This window comes from Cryptomeria japonica, chromosome 5, assembly GCF_030272615.1.
Source record: "Cryptomeria japonica chromosome 5, Sugi_1.0, whole genome shotgun sequence".
NCBI lineage: Eukaryota > Viridiplantae > Streptophyta > Pinopsida > Cupressales > Cupressaceae > Cryptomeria > Cryptomeria japonica.
Window position 1 is genome coordinate 726,577,047 of NC_081409.1, and position 18,785 is coordinate 726,595,831.

The window sequence follows — 18,785 nt, forward strand, 5'->3', positions numbered from 1 at the left end:
ACCACAATAGAAAACTAATTAAGAAAAATATATGTTAACAAGATCTAGAGACTTAGAGCTAAATTAAATAGGATGAACAATGGTGACAAAGGCACTAATTTTTCTTTAGAGATATTAAGGATAAAGTAGTGAAGGTGAAAATTGATAAAAGTTGGCATGAAGGAACTTTTCACATTGAACAAGAGGACATAAAACGAAAATTATTCCTCTTTTACAAGATCCTATTCACATCTAAAGGGAACATGATATATAACCACAATGATAGAGCACATATCCAACAAATTACTCCTAAAAAAGTAACATCTAAGAGGATGCATATAGATTAGAAGAAGAAATTTCCAAATATGAAATCAAAAAAGTTGTGATTTATCTTAATAATGACAAATCTCTAGGGGTTGATGGGTTTCCCATGGAGTTTTAAGATATAACCAATATTAATAAGATATGTGACGACTTCAAGATTAGAAGAAGGCACTTAGTAAAGGCTCCTTGGGAAGCAATAAAAATAAAGGTGTAATTGAGATACACTGCAAAGAGGATCATAAAACACTAATAAAAAATTGGAGACCAATTACCTTACTGAATGTTTTTAATAGGATTTTACGTACAATACTGATTGATATCCTTCCCAAGATTATCAATAACAATCAAACTACATTTATCAAGGGGAGGTATATCATAGAAAATTTGATCAGAAGCTAGTAAATTATGGAATGAGCCAAATCTTCTAAGCAAAACCCAACAATGCTCTTATTGGATTTTAGAAAGGCCTATGATAGGGTGGATTGGTTGTTCTTAAGGATGACTTTGGAATCTTTAGATTTTCCTGAATCTTTTTGCAACATGGTTAACACTCTTCTATGTGATGTTGTTGCTCAAGTAGATGTGAATGGATAATGATTTGACGTTTTTACTTTAGAGAGATCAATAGGGAAAGGTTTCCCTCGTCCCTAGCTCTCGTCATAATCTCCTTAGATGCCATGCATTATCTATTAAGAAACTTTGTCATTACACCAACATTAGGGGTGTAATATTTCCTAACTAAAGAGCTACTCAAAATTTATTTTGTTGATGACACAAATTTGTTGGTTGGAGGAAAGGAATTTGGAAAACTTGTTTTAGAAATTTGCTTTTAGGTGCTAAAGTCTCCAATGCTAAGTCCATTATGTTTGGATTGACTAGAAACCCCCTCTGTTTGGCTCCAAAAGTATAACTTCCAATGAGGTAGTCCTCAAAAGAAAGTTGGGTACCTTGGGATCCCTTTTGCAATTAGTTCCAATCTAAAAGACAGACAGACGTGGATTTGAACTAGAATGATCCACATTCTACTAAAATGTTTGGTTTAGTTATTTGGTTTTGGGAAAATGTGCATGATAGTGTATTGGATTATTGACACAAGTTTCTGGGTTGTGGTTGCTTCAATTTATGATATTCATCATGTTGATGACATGGTCTATTTGATCTACATTGTGTTTGCCAATTAAGTGTACTACTTTCTTCATACCAACATTTCATGATTAGTCATCTGAGGAAATGATTGCACAAATCTTGATAATGCTCTACATATCTTGTATGGTGGTCCAAATGGTATTTTGGTTTCTCTCTGATGATAAGAAGATAAAACAATTATCATTCTTGACAATAGGGTTAATGTTTGAGCCAACTATGTCTGTTCCTTCAAATTTGGTTGATCCTAACCTATCTTACTAGCTTTGAAGGATGTTGTATGACACGTTTGGTGTTCAATTATGTCTTGGGTTTCTCTATAACCTATTTTTAAGTGATGATAAATTCATTTGAGGTTGGCATAGTTTTTGTTGCATGTTTCATCTATTAGGTTCTATTTGAGCCAGCCTAATTGATGTTCTAGGATGTTGCAGATGATATATAAGAAAAAACTAATCATTTTATGGCAACAAATCAACAATTGCATTGTCAAGGAATCATGTGAATCTCTTCCATTTAGATGTTGAATCTGTCATGAATATGGGCATCTTCAACATCAATGGCCTCGGGTTGTTAAACTTGCTACGGGCAATACTTCCTCTAAATCTCCGCATGTTACGGTAGATAAGGGAGACAAAGGCAAAGTTCCTCTATCAAAGGGGGTTTCTGGAGGGGATAGATTTGAGCCAGTTAAGCCGTGTACTAAAGGGAGAGGGCATAAGAGGTCCCTTAAGGATTGGCAAAATGAGGAGGAGTTCAATCTTTTTCAGGTTTTGGCATTGGAGGAAGGTGTTTTCGCTGATATGTTTCTGGGGTAGTGGGTTCCGGTGTCCCTGCAGGGGTTGAATGCGATGTCCCAACATCCTAGAGCTATCAGGCCCATCAGGTTATTACTTCAAATCAGGAGGAGAAAAATCCAACAACTTTTGAGATCATGCAGGATGATATTTCTCTAGCAGACTTGGCCAAGCAGGCTATAAAATCTGCCAAGAGTAGGAGTCCCTCTCAAGCTTTGGGTTTGTTTTAGCAGCCTCACAAAAAAAGTTCTTTGGATATTTACAAGGGGGGCTTGAAAAAGGTTCAAGAGAAGCTGTATGCAGCTGGAGATTTGTTGGTGGATTCGAGGTTGGTGAGGCCTATTGACTCTCACTTTTCACAATCCCTGGGATGATTATTCTTTCTTGGAATGTGCGAGGGTTGAATAGCCCCTCTAAATCAAAAGCTATTCGAGATTTGGTAGGTTTTCATCTTCCAGATATTTTTTGTATTCAAGAGACCAAGCTTTCACTTGATCTCGTGTTTCAACGTGCTCAAGTTGTGTGGCCCAATGGCCAATGTTAGTGTATTGGTTCCTTGGGGTGCTCAAGTGGATTGGCTCTTCTTTGGGACCCGAGAAAGATTGCTCCTCTTTGGTGGATCTCTAGTTAGTCTTCCATTTCCTTGGCTACCTCTAGTCTTGAATCAGGTGAATTTATTCTGGTTACTAATGTTTATGCTCTTATTGATATCTAGGGTAAAGCTCAGCTCTGGTCTCATCTTAGTTATGTTTGGTCTTGGGCTCCTTATTGTTTCCCATGTTGCACAACAACTGCTACTAGCTTATATATATTTGATTTTAATCACACATATATATAATACACTGAGAGATATCCTTCTCGAGGTGCCTATTTTTATCATGTACCCTGAACTCTAATAGGCGCCTCAATAAGGATATCTCTCTCTAGTTCATAAATTTTCAGATAGAAGGACAAAATCTGGTGTGCAATGAAAGATGTGCATGGAACATGTTTATTAAAAGGCTTAGAAACACATTTTTGGCAAGTGAAAAGATAAAATTTCACATGTGAAGAGTGTGTAAATGAACTAGTCTAAATGATACAAAATTGATAACTGTTAACATAAATAGTAAAGTAAAAAATTAGAAATCAACATAGAAGCTCAAATCTAGAAATGAGATGTACAGAGGAACCTACGGATACAATTTGGAGTTGAAAGTGTTGAACTATCCAGAGAAAGGTGCCCTAGTCTCGAGGATGTCCAAACCAACAAAAAGTTTAAGAGATGCACTAAGGTCTTGTAAGTCTCTTTCCCAAAATCTTGGCCAAAAGGTGTCAGACATTGGATCAATTTAACATAGTCCAAGGGGTTTTTCCTACTCAAAGTTAGAGACTTTCTATCACTATCTACTCTACACAATTTTATGACTCTTATTTTTTGGATCTAAACTTGTATACATTACAGAGGGAGAAAATGGTTGTGGTAAATAGGGGTTTTCCTAAGTCAAATGCCTCATTTTGATTTTACCACCTCTACAACAACAATGATGATGTAAAAAGAGATCTTACCCCTAGTATAGTAGAGGCTAAATCATAATTGAACTACTTAATTGGTAGTATTATTACTTATGATTGATAATGGTGGTGATGCAATGCTCTTTAGACAAAGTCCTTCAAGTGTTGATACAATAACATGATAAATCATGAAAAATTCAATCATGACATCATAGTTGAAGATAGGTTGTTGTAGCTTGTTGGTCCTTGTACTCAAATTTTTTCTTGATTGAATTAGGAATTCTTGAATTGTTATAGTCGCTTGATGAACTGGGCTTTTTGAATGATAACTGATTGATTTATATAGGATTCTCAAGGTATTTAGAAATTTAGATTGACTCCCAATGGTCAAATAAAAATATCAGGATCAAATAATAAATGGTGGTAATTGACACTTGCACATATTTAAATTTGGGCTTCTTTTCAATGGACTAGGGAATTGTGCACCCTAGTCCACTAAAAAAGGGACTAGAAAGAGTAGTAGAAAAGTATCAGGACCCAAGGTCCATATCTATTTTAAGTCTTACCATACGATGATAAATCAATAAAATAAGGCCCAAATAGGCTTGAAAAGATGCAAGACAAGGAACAATAAAGTAACGACCAAAATATAGTTTGAAATTGTAAAGGGGTTACAATTTACTACACTATATAATGAAGGTACATTTTATAATAGTTTGTTGATGATAGAATCAATATGTGAATTGGTTTGTGAGAAGTTGGAATGTGAAGGTGGATTAGAATTAAATTTACATGGTAGAACATTATGATAGGTGACAAGTGGGATGGATTGATTAATGGTATTGTGAACATTTTAAGAAGCAAGAGGAGAGTGGAGGATGGTGCAAAATAAACATTTTAGCTAATAGGATTAAGCCTACAACTAACACGATTGGTTTTACTTTTTTGTGTAGTTGTATACATGATAGAAGAAGTAAATGTAAGAATATAAGGCATCATTGTGGGTATGAATATTTGTTTCTCCGTTTTGTTTTAGGATCTGTAGATATAATCACTTTCACACAACTAGCTATGGTTATATTGTTTCCATCCACTCTGTGACCTATGCTACATATAATATCAAAAAACTATGAATCACCTTTTACCAACTCCTTAGATTTTCAATGAGAGAGATTTACTCTCAAACCAAGTGTTCTGTACTCATAAATTTTTGAAAGCTTTCCAATTCCTTGTGTAGCTTCTTCAATTGTTTCTTAGAAAATTGAAGTGTAAGTTCATCCTCATCATGGGATTCATAAGGAGAATTACTTTTAGGTATAGTAGGCAAGATGTTTGTTGGATTAAGGGATGTTTTCTCTCACAAGTTTCTTGATGATAACATGCAATTGAAGATTAACACTATTATTAGGTAAATCTTTCTTATAGGAATCTAAATTCAAAATATCATGTTATGAAACTCATAAATAAGTATAATCTTAAAAAACACACATTTTCCTAGAAAGTGATGGAAAGAGGAAATATAGAAGAAGAAATATAATTTTTTCATGTTATAGTGTTTTGATTTATCACAAAATTGTTATTGTAAATATAATATGAAATAACAATGATACAATTAATTAAGTGTTATGAAATGACGAAGATGTGATTAACTAAATCATTAATTAAATTCAAGTGCTTAAGTTATAAATTTTAGAAATGATTACAAATAGGAAACAATTAATTAGATTGAAAATCAAATGTAATTCAATCATAACATGTGTAAATCAATATGTTTACAAATGTAAGCTACACCAAGTTCACCAAAATGATATATATTGAAATGAGATCCTAGGCTTACAAATCCAACTTTGTGATCTCGAAATACTATTACATAGAATTGAAACATGAATAGGTTCAACTGTTTTGCGTAATTAATTTATTTTATTTATCTCCTAGGATATAATTACACTTTACTTAATCTTAGAGAATTGCATCAGAGTAGTTCGAGCATTTCCACTTTAGTTGGACTTATCCTCTCCTAGGATGCTTAGTTATTTGTGTTGGTTGTTTGAGTTCTAACTAACTCCTACCTACCCTTTCATTTCATTGAACCACGTGTTGTTATTGTGTCATCTCATTTTCTTTTTCCTTGCCTATATAAGAAGGCTTATGTACATTGTTTATCAATCTCATGGAATCGAGTTGATTCTATTCTATTTGCATCTTGATGAGAATACAATTTGTTCTTGTCACAAATTATTTCTCTCTTGCTCTTGTGATTTCCATTTTTTCTAGATCTTGGGTGGCTACCTCATAGTCAATTATTACAAACTTTAGTCCTGATAGGAGAGTTGAATACTAGGGTTTTGTTACTTTGTTGCAATGGAATTGAGATTTTGAAGTGTGTGAATGAGATCTAGGGTTAATGATAACAAAGTGAGTGTTTTTATAAATAAAATAAAAAATTATAGAAATAATAAAAGACATAGTATGACAAATAAAATAAAGATATAGAGAGTAAATTGGATATGAAAATTAGAGAAGAAAGTATTAAACAAGGGTGTTGGCTGCCCTAGGTTTAAGGTGAATAGGAATAAAATTAGGTGGCTCTGAAATATTGTCTCCCTTAAATTGAACCCAAAACAATAGGATAGGGGTGCCTAGTAATATTCTAGGGTATTTTTCCTATTTTAAATCTTCCATACTTATAACAATTTTTTTTATTCTCTTGTACCACTTTTGTTAGATCCAAACTTTCATACACAAAATAGGTAAAAAGGGTTGTGTTGTATAGGGGATTGCCAAATCCAAACCCCACGTTGGCATTCCCACCTCCATAATAGCCATACTGATAAAAAAGAGTGTGTGTCCTAGGAAGGACATAGGCTAAATAATAATGAAAATGCTAAATTGACAAGTGTTAACTCAAGTATGAAACCCTTGGAATGAAGTATCACTCAAGGCTTGATGTTGATAGAATCTAGAGTCTTGCAACATGTTCGTACATTATTTCATCATTGATAAACACAATGTAGTTGATCATGATTGTTGTAAGGAAATTGTACTCTTGAATGCAGACTTGTAGTTGAATTTCTTGATTGAATTTTCTTAGAATGCATTAAGAAGATCTGTAATATGTAGACTTTTGAAATGAGAGAGGGAGTTGTATTGATATGCAACTTATACCTTTTTTGAATTTATTTTTCAGGGAAGGCAGACAACAAAGAGTGAATTCCTACTATTTGCAAAGGTACTTTTCATTCTTTGAAATTTTATTTCTAATTTCTTGGACATGAGTTCCTAATTCCCTAGTCTTGGTAAATTGAGCCATGAATTTGGTCATGAATTGGAGAATGCACTAATTTTATAGAAATGGTCCTAAAAATGATCAAAATTAGGCATAAATTAGGCACATCCATCAAAGTGGGTTCAAACCTAGTGTAAAATAATAAAGGTGTACAACTTATGAAACTACACTACTATTATGCCATATCATGCTATCCTTCAACATATGTAGTTCAATACTTTATATACCTTAAACTAATCAATCTAAAGATGCATATTCTATTTTACATTTTATCAGAGTTTTACATGAGGAAAAAGTGATGAATTGGAAAGGTTCCATATAAACCAACATCTTGTCAGGAATTTACATTATTTTTTTATAAAGAAAAATAATATTGTTCCTTTTGATATCTATGATAAAATATATGATTTATATAGGATACACTATGATGAAATAGAAATAACAAAAAGAAGATTGAAAGTAGAATATAATGCATTCAATGGGCCTCATATTGCATAAGAAAACATTAATATTTGCAATAGTCTTATATATAGATCCCTTTTAATGATCCATATGCAAAATAAATTGGTCATGTGAAGTGTAAAAGTTAAAACAAAAAAATCAAAATGAAAATAAATTATCCCAAATTCCAAATTCACTATATAAGTAGTTATGTAGAGACTCAAGAATAATTTGTGCAACAACAAATTTCTATCTTTCCAACACCATAAGCAACAAAAAATTAATGGCTAAGAAGAGGAATTCCTTGAATGTGTCTACACCTAGCATTAAGAAATATCAAGGAGAAACATGACATGATCTCATGTGTGAGAAAAATATTGTGATGCAAAGATGAAACTCAAAAAAAAAATTCAATACTTAATGAGCATCACTAGATTTATTCATGTCTTCTCTCTTACACACCTCTTGTTTATGTATACTTGTTGCCTAGATATTAACTTTACCCTTTTTCACTTCCTATTTATTTTCTTGTTCTGACCTTTGTTATTATGCCTTATTTTTTATTTCTAACATATATTTAACATTCTATATTTGGTAAATTATAAATATTCTCTTCCTTTTTGGGCATAATTTTTTTTTAATTCATCCATTTTTACCTCTTGTCTCGTTTATATGCCCATTCTTAATATTTTTCTTTTTATTTCCCACTTACATTTACTACTTTCCTTTATTTTCCTTTTTTGTCACTTATACTTTTATTGACCTTGCCTATTATCATGTAGCTTTCCAATGCTGACTTCTGCTATTTTATTCATTATTTTTCCCATACTTCTTTCTTGTTCCTTAATTAATACCTATTTCTATGATCGAATCTTGTCATAACTTATTAGAGTTTAGACATTAGATTTGCATGGATACATCTCGCTTTTTGAGTCACCTATTGAAGCTACCTCTTCATGATACATTTTTGGATATTATATTTAAGCCTACATTATCATATAATACTATTAGTGTTTCCTTTACTTTGGCGGCATTTCTCCTTACCCCATCTAAAAGTAAGCATCCACCTTGTTCATTCATTTTTCCATATATTTAATATAACCACCAATATTGAGGCACTATAGCTTGCCATATTATACATTATGCTTCATGGACACACTTTCACATCAAGGGAATCATGTATTCCCTCTTATGTACATGATCAACACAAATCTTGAGGTCGTGCATAGATTGGGAGATCAGATTTTCATAGTAATACTATTCAATTTCTTGATTCTCCATTAGACACATAGATTCTTTGATCAATAAGCTAAGTACCCTTCTTCATCACATATATTTTGCTAAAATAACAAATTTAACTATAGATTTATCATTTCCAAAGTTTCCCTAAACTGATTTATACTTTAATTCATTAAAATTATTTAGTTAATAAATTAACTCCAAATAATTAAAAAGAGATTTTAAAGCAAAAGGTTCTGAAAAGTACAATAATATCTTGATGTTACAGAAGAAAATGTGAAGAAATTAACTATAAATTCAGTCTAATTAAAATTTAAATTTAATAGTTATAATTTAAAATATTTCTATCAATACGTTCGAGATCTCTCGAATTAATTTTTTCTATATACCAACATTCTAGAGATACACGAATTGCTTGTTAATAATATAAAAATAAGCCTTCAGTCATTTATAAAATATATGGAGTAAGAAGAGGTCTAGAACCAAAAAAAAATTAGAAAGAGGGATAAAAGGGTGTCAAACCTCGACACTCGCTCCATTACTTGCTGCGAAATGTAGCGCTGTATTTCCAGACTCGTCACGGTCGTGGCTCACCAATTTGGCTACTTTCTTTGCCTCCTTGTTTGCTAATAGACACTTCACAACATTCAATTGACTATATTCGACTGCAAAGTGTAAAACAGATTTACCATCTGAACTGCGGATATTGACAGAGTCTGGCGTCCTCGACATAAATTTGTTGATTATATGCGAGTGACCTTTGATGGCTGCTACATGAATTGCACATCTTCCATACTCATCCTCCACCGTCATGAAGTTGGATTCCCATGAATCATGATTTAACATTGCCTCTATGACTTCAAGATCCCCTCCTAGCACGGCTGCATGCAGAATCGGGGTTTTCGGAAAACCCCAATACCAGGCTTGAAGAAGCCTCAAAAGAAGGGTAAAATTACATCTGGGTGTCTTGGCCAGCATCGCCACAAGTACATCTGCACTCACATTTACATTAATTGATGTCAATATATTTGATCTATCTGCAAACTTAATATTTCCTTCAACTTTAACAAATAGCGTATGAAGTTACCTTTATACCAGGCGTCGGCTAGAAGACGCATCAAAAGACTAGTAAAATTACATCTGGGTGTGTTGGCCAGCATCGCCACAACTACATCTGCACTCACAGTTACATTAATTAATGTCAATATATTTGATCTATCTGCAAACTTAATATTTCCTTCAATTTTAACAAATAACGTCTGAATTTACCTTTATATCCCCTTAAAGCTGCCTCTCTAACAGATCGATGCCATTCAAATGGATCTTCCGATGGCCTGGCCTGCAATAAAAGTTCAACTGCTCCCACGTGGCCATACTGCGAAGCTATCACCAGAGCTGTCTCTCTAAACTTATTGTGACGGTAATTAGAACTCTGATTGAGTTGAAGGAGAAGTCTGACAACTTCTGTATTACCGCTTTTAGCTGCTTCATGCAGCGCCGTGTTGTCATCCTTGTTTCGAGCTTTAGCCAAGGAGGGTTTCTCTTTCAGAATCCATTTAACAATATCTTGATGGCCTTCCCTTGCAGCTATATGAAGAGCAGTATCTCCTTGGAAAGTAACACCATCCAGAACATCCTTGTCCTGCTCGTGTAAAGTTTGAATTTTATCAATATCACGAACTTCCGAAGCAAGGAAGAGTTCCCTATCCATTATGTAGCTGTTTTCTCTGGTAGCTCCATGGGAAGTAACACCATTCAAAGCATTCATATCACCATCTTCCGAAGCAAGTGAGAGTTCCCTATCCATTCTGTTCCTGTTTTCTCTGGTTGCCCACAATAGAGGATGCACTGCAAAAATCAGTGAGAACGCAAGAAATCTTCGCCAGAAAATTGGGTGGAACTTATATTTTAATATTCATATTAAGTTTTTATAGGGAAAAGACTCGTGAGCCACTAAAAATGAATCCTACGCTAAAGATGGTAATTCTATGGTATAAAGTGAATGTATGGAATTAAGTATAAAATAGGTAAATGCTTAATAAATTATGAATGTGTGGGAAGAGGTATAAGAATGGATAGAATGTGCATGTCCACACACATGAATCTAGTCATCAGTCAAGTTTAGGATAAGAGTTTCATTTGTCAATATGTAATTGTATTAAAAATATTTTATTAAGTGGATAAATGATAAATGTGTAAAATAAGTGTAAGTGCAGATAAATAACACTTAGATAGAAACAAAGGTATGAATTAATTTATTAGAAGAGTACATCAATTGTCAATACATAATTATTTTTAAAAAATCCCACCAAAATAGACAAAAAAACTAAATTTTTTTTTAATGAATATACAAATTTACAATTACATTAATTTAATTGTGTAAAGAGGACTAATCACAATACACACAAAAAGAACTGTGGTTAACAAGGTTAGTCATGGTTTGCTCATTTGCTTAGGCTGCTGCGCATTCATGGAAGGAACTTCGAGGTAATCTACTAGTGGCACTTTCAGCTAGTATTATTCCAACAATTTTTTTCAATTGACTATTGTCTGCAGAAAAATTTAGATCACTGGGATTCTCTCTCTTCCCTTTCACAGTTGCATTAATTGCCTAACAACTTATTTGTTTCTATGTTTTATGTTCCAAACTTCACCCATTTAAACTTTAAAAATATAATTTTATATCCATCCATTTTTTATCAATATATTTAATATTATTTTTATATAAATATTAATCTTAAACATTTATTCATAAAAAAATAGAAAATACTATTTTTTAAAAATAATTTTTATAATTATTATCAAACATAATTCACTAGCTTTTACCTAAATAAGGTACAATCTTCCGATAATTTTAACGGCATAAGGGACGATGGGATAAAAGCTTGCATTGTGCTTCTCATTATGATGCGTATGAATAAATGTGGCTTCCACTCTTTCAACCAAGGATTCCCCTGTAAGAAAATAATCCAATCTATGAAGAGGAAATTTTGCACAATGGTCAGTATGACCATTAGCTTCAACAAAAATTGGACTCCAATGGAGATTGTTGGTTGAAAAATGACTGACTCCATTGGCAACATCTTGAGCTTGTAAGTCCATTAACAAATGCCATTTGCATTGTCTCACCATCCCATTAACATACAACACATGACAATATTCTCATGAATGCCAGACGTTATTGCTTCCCATAGGGGAAAAAAATATTAAAAAAAATTATTAAAAAACTAAGTTGATTGACTGATTATAACAATTCATCATCAACACATTCAAATAGTTGTTTAGAGGTATTTCAATAATGTATTATTCTGACCGTAAATATACTCATATCCTCCATCGTTGAAGTAATTCACTCGTGCAGTTAACCTTACATAATAATATCAATGTTTATATATGTTATGAAGATGTTGCATAAGTATGTCGTTCCATTCATTCCGTGAAAATAACATCAAATAAAAGAGAAATCGTTGCCATCTGTATAAAAAATGTTTAATCAGTTTTTGAGAGAAATAAAGCAAGCATGGAAATGAACGACACCCTACCAACTATGGTTGGAAGGTGTGTAGATTGAAGAGCACTTACTGTTCTACATAGTGCACAATGACATTTGCAGTCTAGGGATATTAGCGTACAAATGAATGACATCCTACAAGTTGTGGGTAGAATATGGCTAACAACATAAATTAAATGATGCATTCTTCTAATAGGACTGCCAAATAGCGGTTTCTCTGCAACTACTAACTTCATGTTTACACATTCCATCAATCCAACATTGTAATCATATAGCTAATTGCATAGAGGTAAAAAAATAAAATTAATGGGTGTAAAAACCTTGTTTACCTGAGGAGAGGTTTTCTCAACTCATGTGAATGGTTTCAAGAAATGTGCATCATAGTCCATCAAGTACACCTCATATCATCCATGAACTTAACTTAGTCATATTGTTAAAAACAACGTGATATACAACTTGAAAGCCTCTATCATGAATTAGTTTAAGAACCTCCAATATGAATCAACATACCATGTAGATGACTAACAAAATGGAAGAGCTTATAACAAGAGAATATCATTGTGTTTCACATTTAAAATGTTACATGGAAAGGATGAAAGGCATGTACACCAAAACCCATGCGGTAACATCCAAAACCCACATATGTCCATTGTTGCCACCAACCTCAAACATGCAACTCATTGTTTACATATGTAGACATAAAGCTCAATCAGTGATAGAAAGAAGTTGGGAAAGCTTAAAAATATAATGCATCCTACGAAGGGTGACTAGAAGTTGTGCATGTAGTGAAAAGAATTAAACGATCAATCACAACCTCTCTCATTGGTTGTGTATTTTATTTTATTTAGTGAACATAAAGAGGTGATGATGATATACAAATAATAGAAGAATCATTTTCAAAACAATGATGCAGTACCACACTGTGCAACTAAAGATTCCAATACCACCAGAAACATATGGTATTCTAGATAGGAGGCCTAGAAATGAGAATTCAGAGCCTCTCAAGAAATTCAATTGCAGAAAACCAAATATTATAATTGTGTTTGGCTTAACTTTAATCAAGCATGGCTTCAACCCATCTCTCCCACTAGGAACTAAAATTGTGCTTGCACATCATACAAACTAAAAACTTCATTTATGGGGGTTGGAAAACATGATTGGTTATCCTACCTGTAACATTCGAATCATATTCAACTTAAAAAGGAACCTGACTATTGAAAAGAAATGCCCACGCTGTATGGGGAGCCGACTGGGATTTTCAAACGAGTGGAAATTTTTTTGGAATTTTTCAAATTTGCTCAGTCTGTATGTTTGCATTTCATTTCAAATTTTGTTGCATTTCTTGTATAAAACACAAAGGTTGTCCCCACTTAAATTAAATCACTTTACTATATTGATATTGACTTAATTAAATAACTACACAATTTAAAAATAAAGAGAATTGATCTAAATTCAACTATTATAAGAGCCAAGATACACAATGTAAATTCAAAACACAGCAATAAAACTACAATTTTCCACACTTACAGTAATCATTTCGAGAATATTAGGGTTTTCAACACTTTTGGAATCTATAATGTTACTACGGTTTCTAATAAACTTGGGGAGATGACTAGGGTTTACAAAAGAGTGGACAAAACAAGATGTTTTGAAAATAACACGTCAGTTTTCAACACCAGTCCTGACAGTATATGGTAAATTATATGAACGTTTTGCAAATTCTACAATCCGGTTAGGGTCTATAAATTATTGTTGAGGTACTGGTATACCCAATGCAATATGCATTGATTGTAATGACAGTGAGCAAGTATATAGGTGGCAGTCATACTTTGCACACTTCGTATTATGTTGTTCCCTAGTTCCCTCTTTTCCTCTACTCATTTCTTTTATAAGCATCATTATTATAAGTCGGTCTTGTTCGTTGAAAAGAACACTAAACTTGCATTCTATTTTAGACAAAGAGCCTTTTTTGCTAGAGTATGCAGAAACTTTTATAGCAAAGGCTTATTTCAACAAAGTCCAAAAGATTCAGCCTCCCCAATGAAATGAAGTCAAAGCTTAAGGAGACAAAGCAAAAGAAACATGTCATGAACAAAATAAAAATTAGCTACCTTGGGGCTCTTGAATTATTGATATCATGTGTTGACATGTTAACAAATATGAGACTAATTGTTTTACATAGTCAGTGTTTCTTAAGGTGGTAAGAAAATAGGTGAACAATGTTTGTATGACTGCATTTAATGTTGGTTTATAACACTACTATTGGGGGTGCGATGTTTTCTAAGAATTTATGTTTTAGAAACTAATTAGATCTTAACATGACATTCTGCCCAAAAGCACTGTAGGCTTTGGTAGATGGAGATAAGGACTCTTTGACTTGTCTCGGTGTCTGGGAAACATCCCACACAAGAATATAATTTTTATGCAACTGAGACTGAGACTAAAACTTAATGAGATGTGCTACTTAATTGTTCTTATTTAGCACTTGATTAATGACCAGGAAGATGCCTATAAATGCTACACTTAATGCAACATTATAAAATTGCACATATGCAACTGATTAACCATATGTAATGCCTCTATATGTTGCAGTGAATGCACATATCTTTTCTTATATCTAATGAGTATGACCACAATTCAAGGTTGTTTATTATTAGATTGGCAGCTAGTTATGAGAGAGGATGTACTACTTGAGCACCCTAACTTTGCACTTGTCAAAATCTTATGTGGAAATTTTTAAAACACGCCCATTTTTTAATCTAAATTAAACTATCATAAATGCCATGATACACAATGTAAATTCAAAACACAATAAAGAAAACTACGTTTTTCCACACACAGTAATCTTTTTCGACAATACGAGGGTTTTCGACACTTAGGGATTATGTAATATTACTACAGTTTCTAGTAAATTAGGGGAGCATACTCGGATTACGGTTTTTTAGTCACTTGATTGGCAAAAGAAATCCAATGCCCCTGTTGCTTGCGGTCAAGAGAAACCCTTTCTTTGTGACCACGAACTTTGAATGCATAAAACCCTCTACGTGTTTGGCCGTAATTAGATATGCATACATTTGTTTCACCCAAAAATGGCCTTCCAAAGGTCGAAAATATAAAAAAATTCCACAAATAACAAAAAATTGCAACATTAAAAATATGGGTTCCTTACTCACTAGTTTTTCTCTGTCGAATTCTTCACTAACCCTCATTAAAATCCAACCTCCATTTGCGCGGTGACAAAAAACCCCATTTTCTCGAATTTGAATGCACAAAACCCTCTGTCTTTTTGGCTGAAATTAGATATGCATACTTTATTTCACCTAAAAATACCCTTTCAGAGGCCAAAAATGTAAAAAACTTCCACAAATAACTGAAATTGCAACATAAAAAAAGATGGGTTCCTTACTAGTTTTTCTTTGTCGAACTCTTCGCTAACCCTCGCCGAATTCAACCTCCTTTCGCGCGGTGACAAAAACACCCGTTTGCTCGACTTCAAACGCACAAAACCTTGTCTTTTTGGTCGAAATTAGATATGCATACTTTATTTCACCCAAAAATGCTTTTTCAGAGACCAAAAACGTAAAAAAAAAATCCACAAATAACTAAAATTGCAGCATGAAAAAAGATGGGTTCCTTACTCACTAGTTTTTCTGTGTCAAATCCTTGGCTAATGTCGCCAAATCCAATCTCCTTCTTTGACGCATTGACAAAAACTCTCGTTTTCCCACACCTATTTCTTGCAGCGTGATCAAAATAAACCTTGTTCTTTCGCATAGTGATCAACATGGTGATTTTCTCTCCCTAAAACTTGCAGCATCCAAATGGCATCCCCCGTCGTAATTAACACACTGTGTTATCCATATAGTTGTCCGACAAAATAAAAGTTCCCATTGTTTGTCCCTGTTACGGTAGCCATCCTAGACGGACATCTTGCCGTGAAAATATAGCGCCTCATGTCCTTCCTTTCCAGTGTCGGAAAAAGCTGAAATGGAAACATCCTTCTCGTCCACGATGGAAACTGCAGTGCTCCACTCGGGGCACATACAACTCCACGTATGTATGTGTATGCCCATACTCCAAGTAAAGCATGCTATTTTATGTGGAGAATAGACGCTTCTCATATTCACATGGGTCGCGTGACATAACGTTTGGAAATTTAAAATGGGCTAAGTTATAAAGTAACCTAAAAATGAGCTCAAAATCACCTCTTCCTGGATGAAGAGAAACACATCGTGATGTGATGGCACCATGGGAGCTGAGCAAAGTTCTAAAGATTGACCCTTCATGTGAGACCATTACTGGAATCCCACTGTGGAAACTAAAAGCAACTGTTTGAAATCATTTGTCTTTTGACGCTCTATCAAGCTATTGATAATATTCCTTTTATTATCAAGGAGTGGAACATTATTAAAGGACAATTCTATCCTAAACCTTATGCATTGATTCAATTCTATCCTAACCCTTAACAACGAAAACATTATTGGGGGTTTACGCTACAAATTGCTCGTGAATGGCTACGGAAAGTCATATGTAGGGGGTATTGTGGTCCTTGGACGCATCTATTCTGGCTCCAAAAAGACAGTATGGATTGACTAACACGCATGTTAGTCGCGCGTTTTACACCATCAATTTTGCAATTAACAGTTGCGATTGACTAACCTGTCACTAACACGCTGTACGGAAAGTCTGTTTTGGAACTAAAATAGCCACGACCTGATTTCAAAATATGAAATGAGTATATTCACATGGATTGCCTTACATAGGTAACGTCTAGAAAATTACAGAGTACTAAAAGCTGCATCGCCAAATTTTTTAAATATTGGAAATGATAATACAAAGAAACGCTGACAAGCAGATACCCTAGAACCTGTCCAAAAGTCACTGACTAGGCTATGAAAACTCACGGGCATGTACATGTGTTAACATTATGAAAACAGCTGTATGTGTGCACATGTAATTGGATCGTACTTAGTAAGCAGCCCCACTTCTTGACTTCGCAAAATTTATAGTACGATGACTAGTGATAATAAAACCATTGGAATAATGATCATTACAGATTTTAACTTATTTTTACATCTGACTGACTAAGCTCCCACAATTAGCTTGCGCTTGAGCCGTATTGTCACTTTTCATGACAAATCGACAACCGTTATTAGTAGATGATGTAATTTGGGGCAATGGCTATGCAGCAGACAAAACGGCCCGCCCCATGCCATACCATGCCATGCCTCCATGTGATAACGTGACCACCCCGTCCAATCAAACCCTCCGTGCCATCTCCAGTCCTTTTCGGACATTTTTTCAATTTTTTTTACAAGTCTGTGGGTGTGGGGGAATCTTTTTTTTCAAAGTATGATTATATTTTTTAATTAATTTTAATTGTTTTTAGAATTTTTTATTTTTTTTATTTTAATTTTTTTATAATTTTTTATAATAATTATGACATCTTCTAAAGTTTAATATTTTTAGAATAATTAAACATATAATATATGATACATAAGTAAAAATTGCACATAAGTAAAAATTTAATTCAAACTATAACTTATTGCTCAAATTTACAAAATAAAATGTATATAAATTACACACAAGTAAAAAAATTAAATTCAAACTATGTAAATATTGTATCTAGATTGACAATTTAAAATATATTTATTCAAAATTTCATTTGATAGGTGTATTTTAGATTAATATCAAAAAAATTGTTAAAATATTTGACTATTTTTTTTTTATATTAAAGATAGAGAGAGCAGAAATACAGAGGCAGAGCCTCATCAACATAAAAGGAGCAACAGGCACCACCACGGGCCTACCCCGAGTTCAGTAAAAATCAAGTCTAAACAGTAGCGGATAGTAAAACAAAAAGGAACCAAGGAAGATAAACAAAATAGAAGGCACTAGCTGAGAATGTTATCATAGTGATCCACCTAGGCGGTCCATCCCTGGGGTCCCTCCATCCAGACGATGTTCTTATGGCTCTGGATCTGACTCAACATCTCCAATTGCTCAGCGGACGACTGCCTGTTTTCCCTGATTTCATTGTTCAGCATTTGCAAGGCGTGCTCAAAAGAGGAAAGGTCATCAAGATTGCACCTCCAGTCTAGCCTGCCTTTAAGCTCAAAGACAAACATGGTAGCATGGCCATCCCGCAGGAATCTTCTGAGTTTGTTCCTTTCCACATTCAACACGACCAAGACCTACGTGGCAATATTATAAAATGTAAGTCTTCGAAAAGACTCAGTAAGAGCCCTGGACTGGCCACAAAATCTATCAGCATTTCTAATTTTCCAAATGAACCATAAGATGTATGCAGATAAAATAAACCAGAAAATATTAGCATCTTTCTTCAGTCCCTGAATATAACCAGAAATAATTTCCATAATATTAATCAAGTGGGGAGAGGAAACACCAAACATCAGCCATACTTCCCTAGCAATAGAGCACTCAAAGAAGATATGCTTGCCAGTCTCAGGCATTTTACATATGGCACAAATATCATGCGAGTCATAGTTCCCCTTTAAAGGGAGCCTGTTAAGAGTGAGCAACCATTTAAAGCACTTGACTTTGGGATCAA

At 33.7% G+C, this 18,785-nt stretch overlaps 1 protein-coding gene across 1 annotated transcript; it reads right to left on the reverse strand.

Annotated features, from left to right (window-relative positions):
• Nucleotides 1-9,193: 9,193 nt before the first annotated feature.
• LOC131041335 (uncharacterized) lies at nucleotides 9,194-10,590 on the reverse strand. Its single transcript, XM_059220260.1, has 3 exons — nucleotides 9,973-10,590; nucleotides 9,791-9,877; nucleotides 9,194-9,695 (listed from the first exon to the last, which is right to left on the reverse strand). Exons 1-3 carry the CDS (start codon nucleotides 10,508-10,510, stop codon nucleotides 9,220-9,222), a joined length of 1,101 nt encoding a protein of 366 aa, XP_059076243.1. The 5' UTR covers nucleotides 10,511-10,590; the 3' UTR covers nucleotides 9,194-9,219.
• Nucleotides 10,591-18,785: the final 8,195 nt, after the last annotated feature.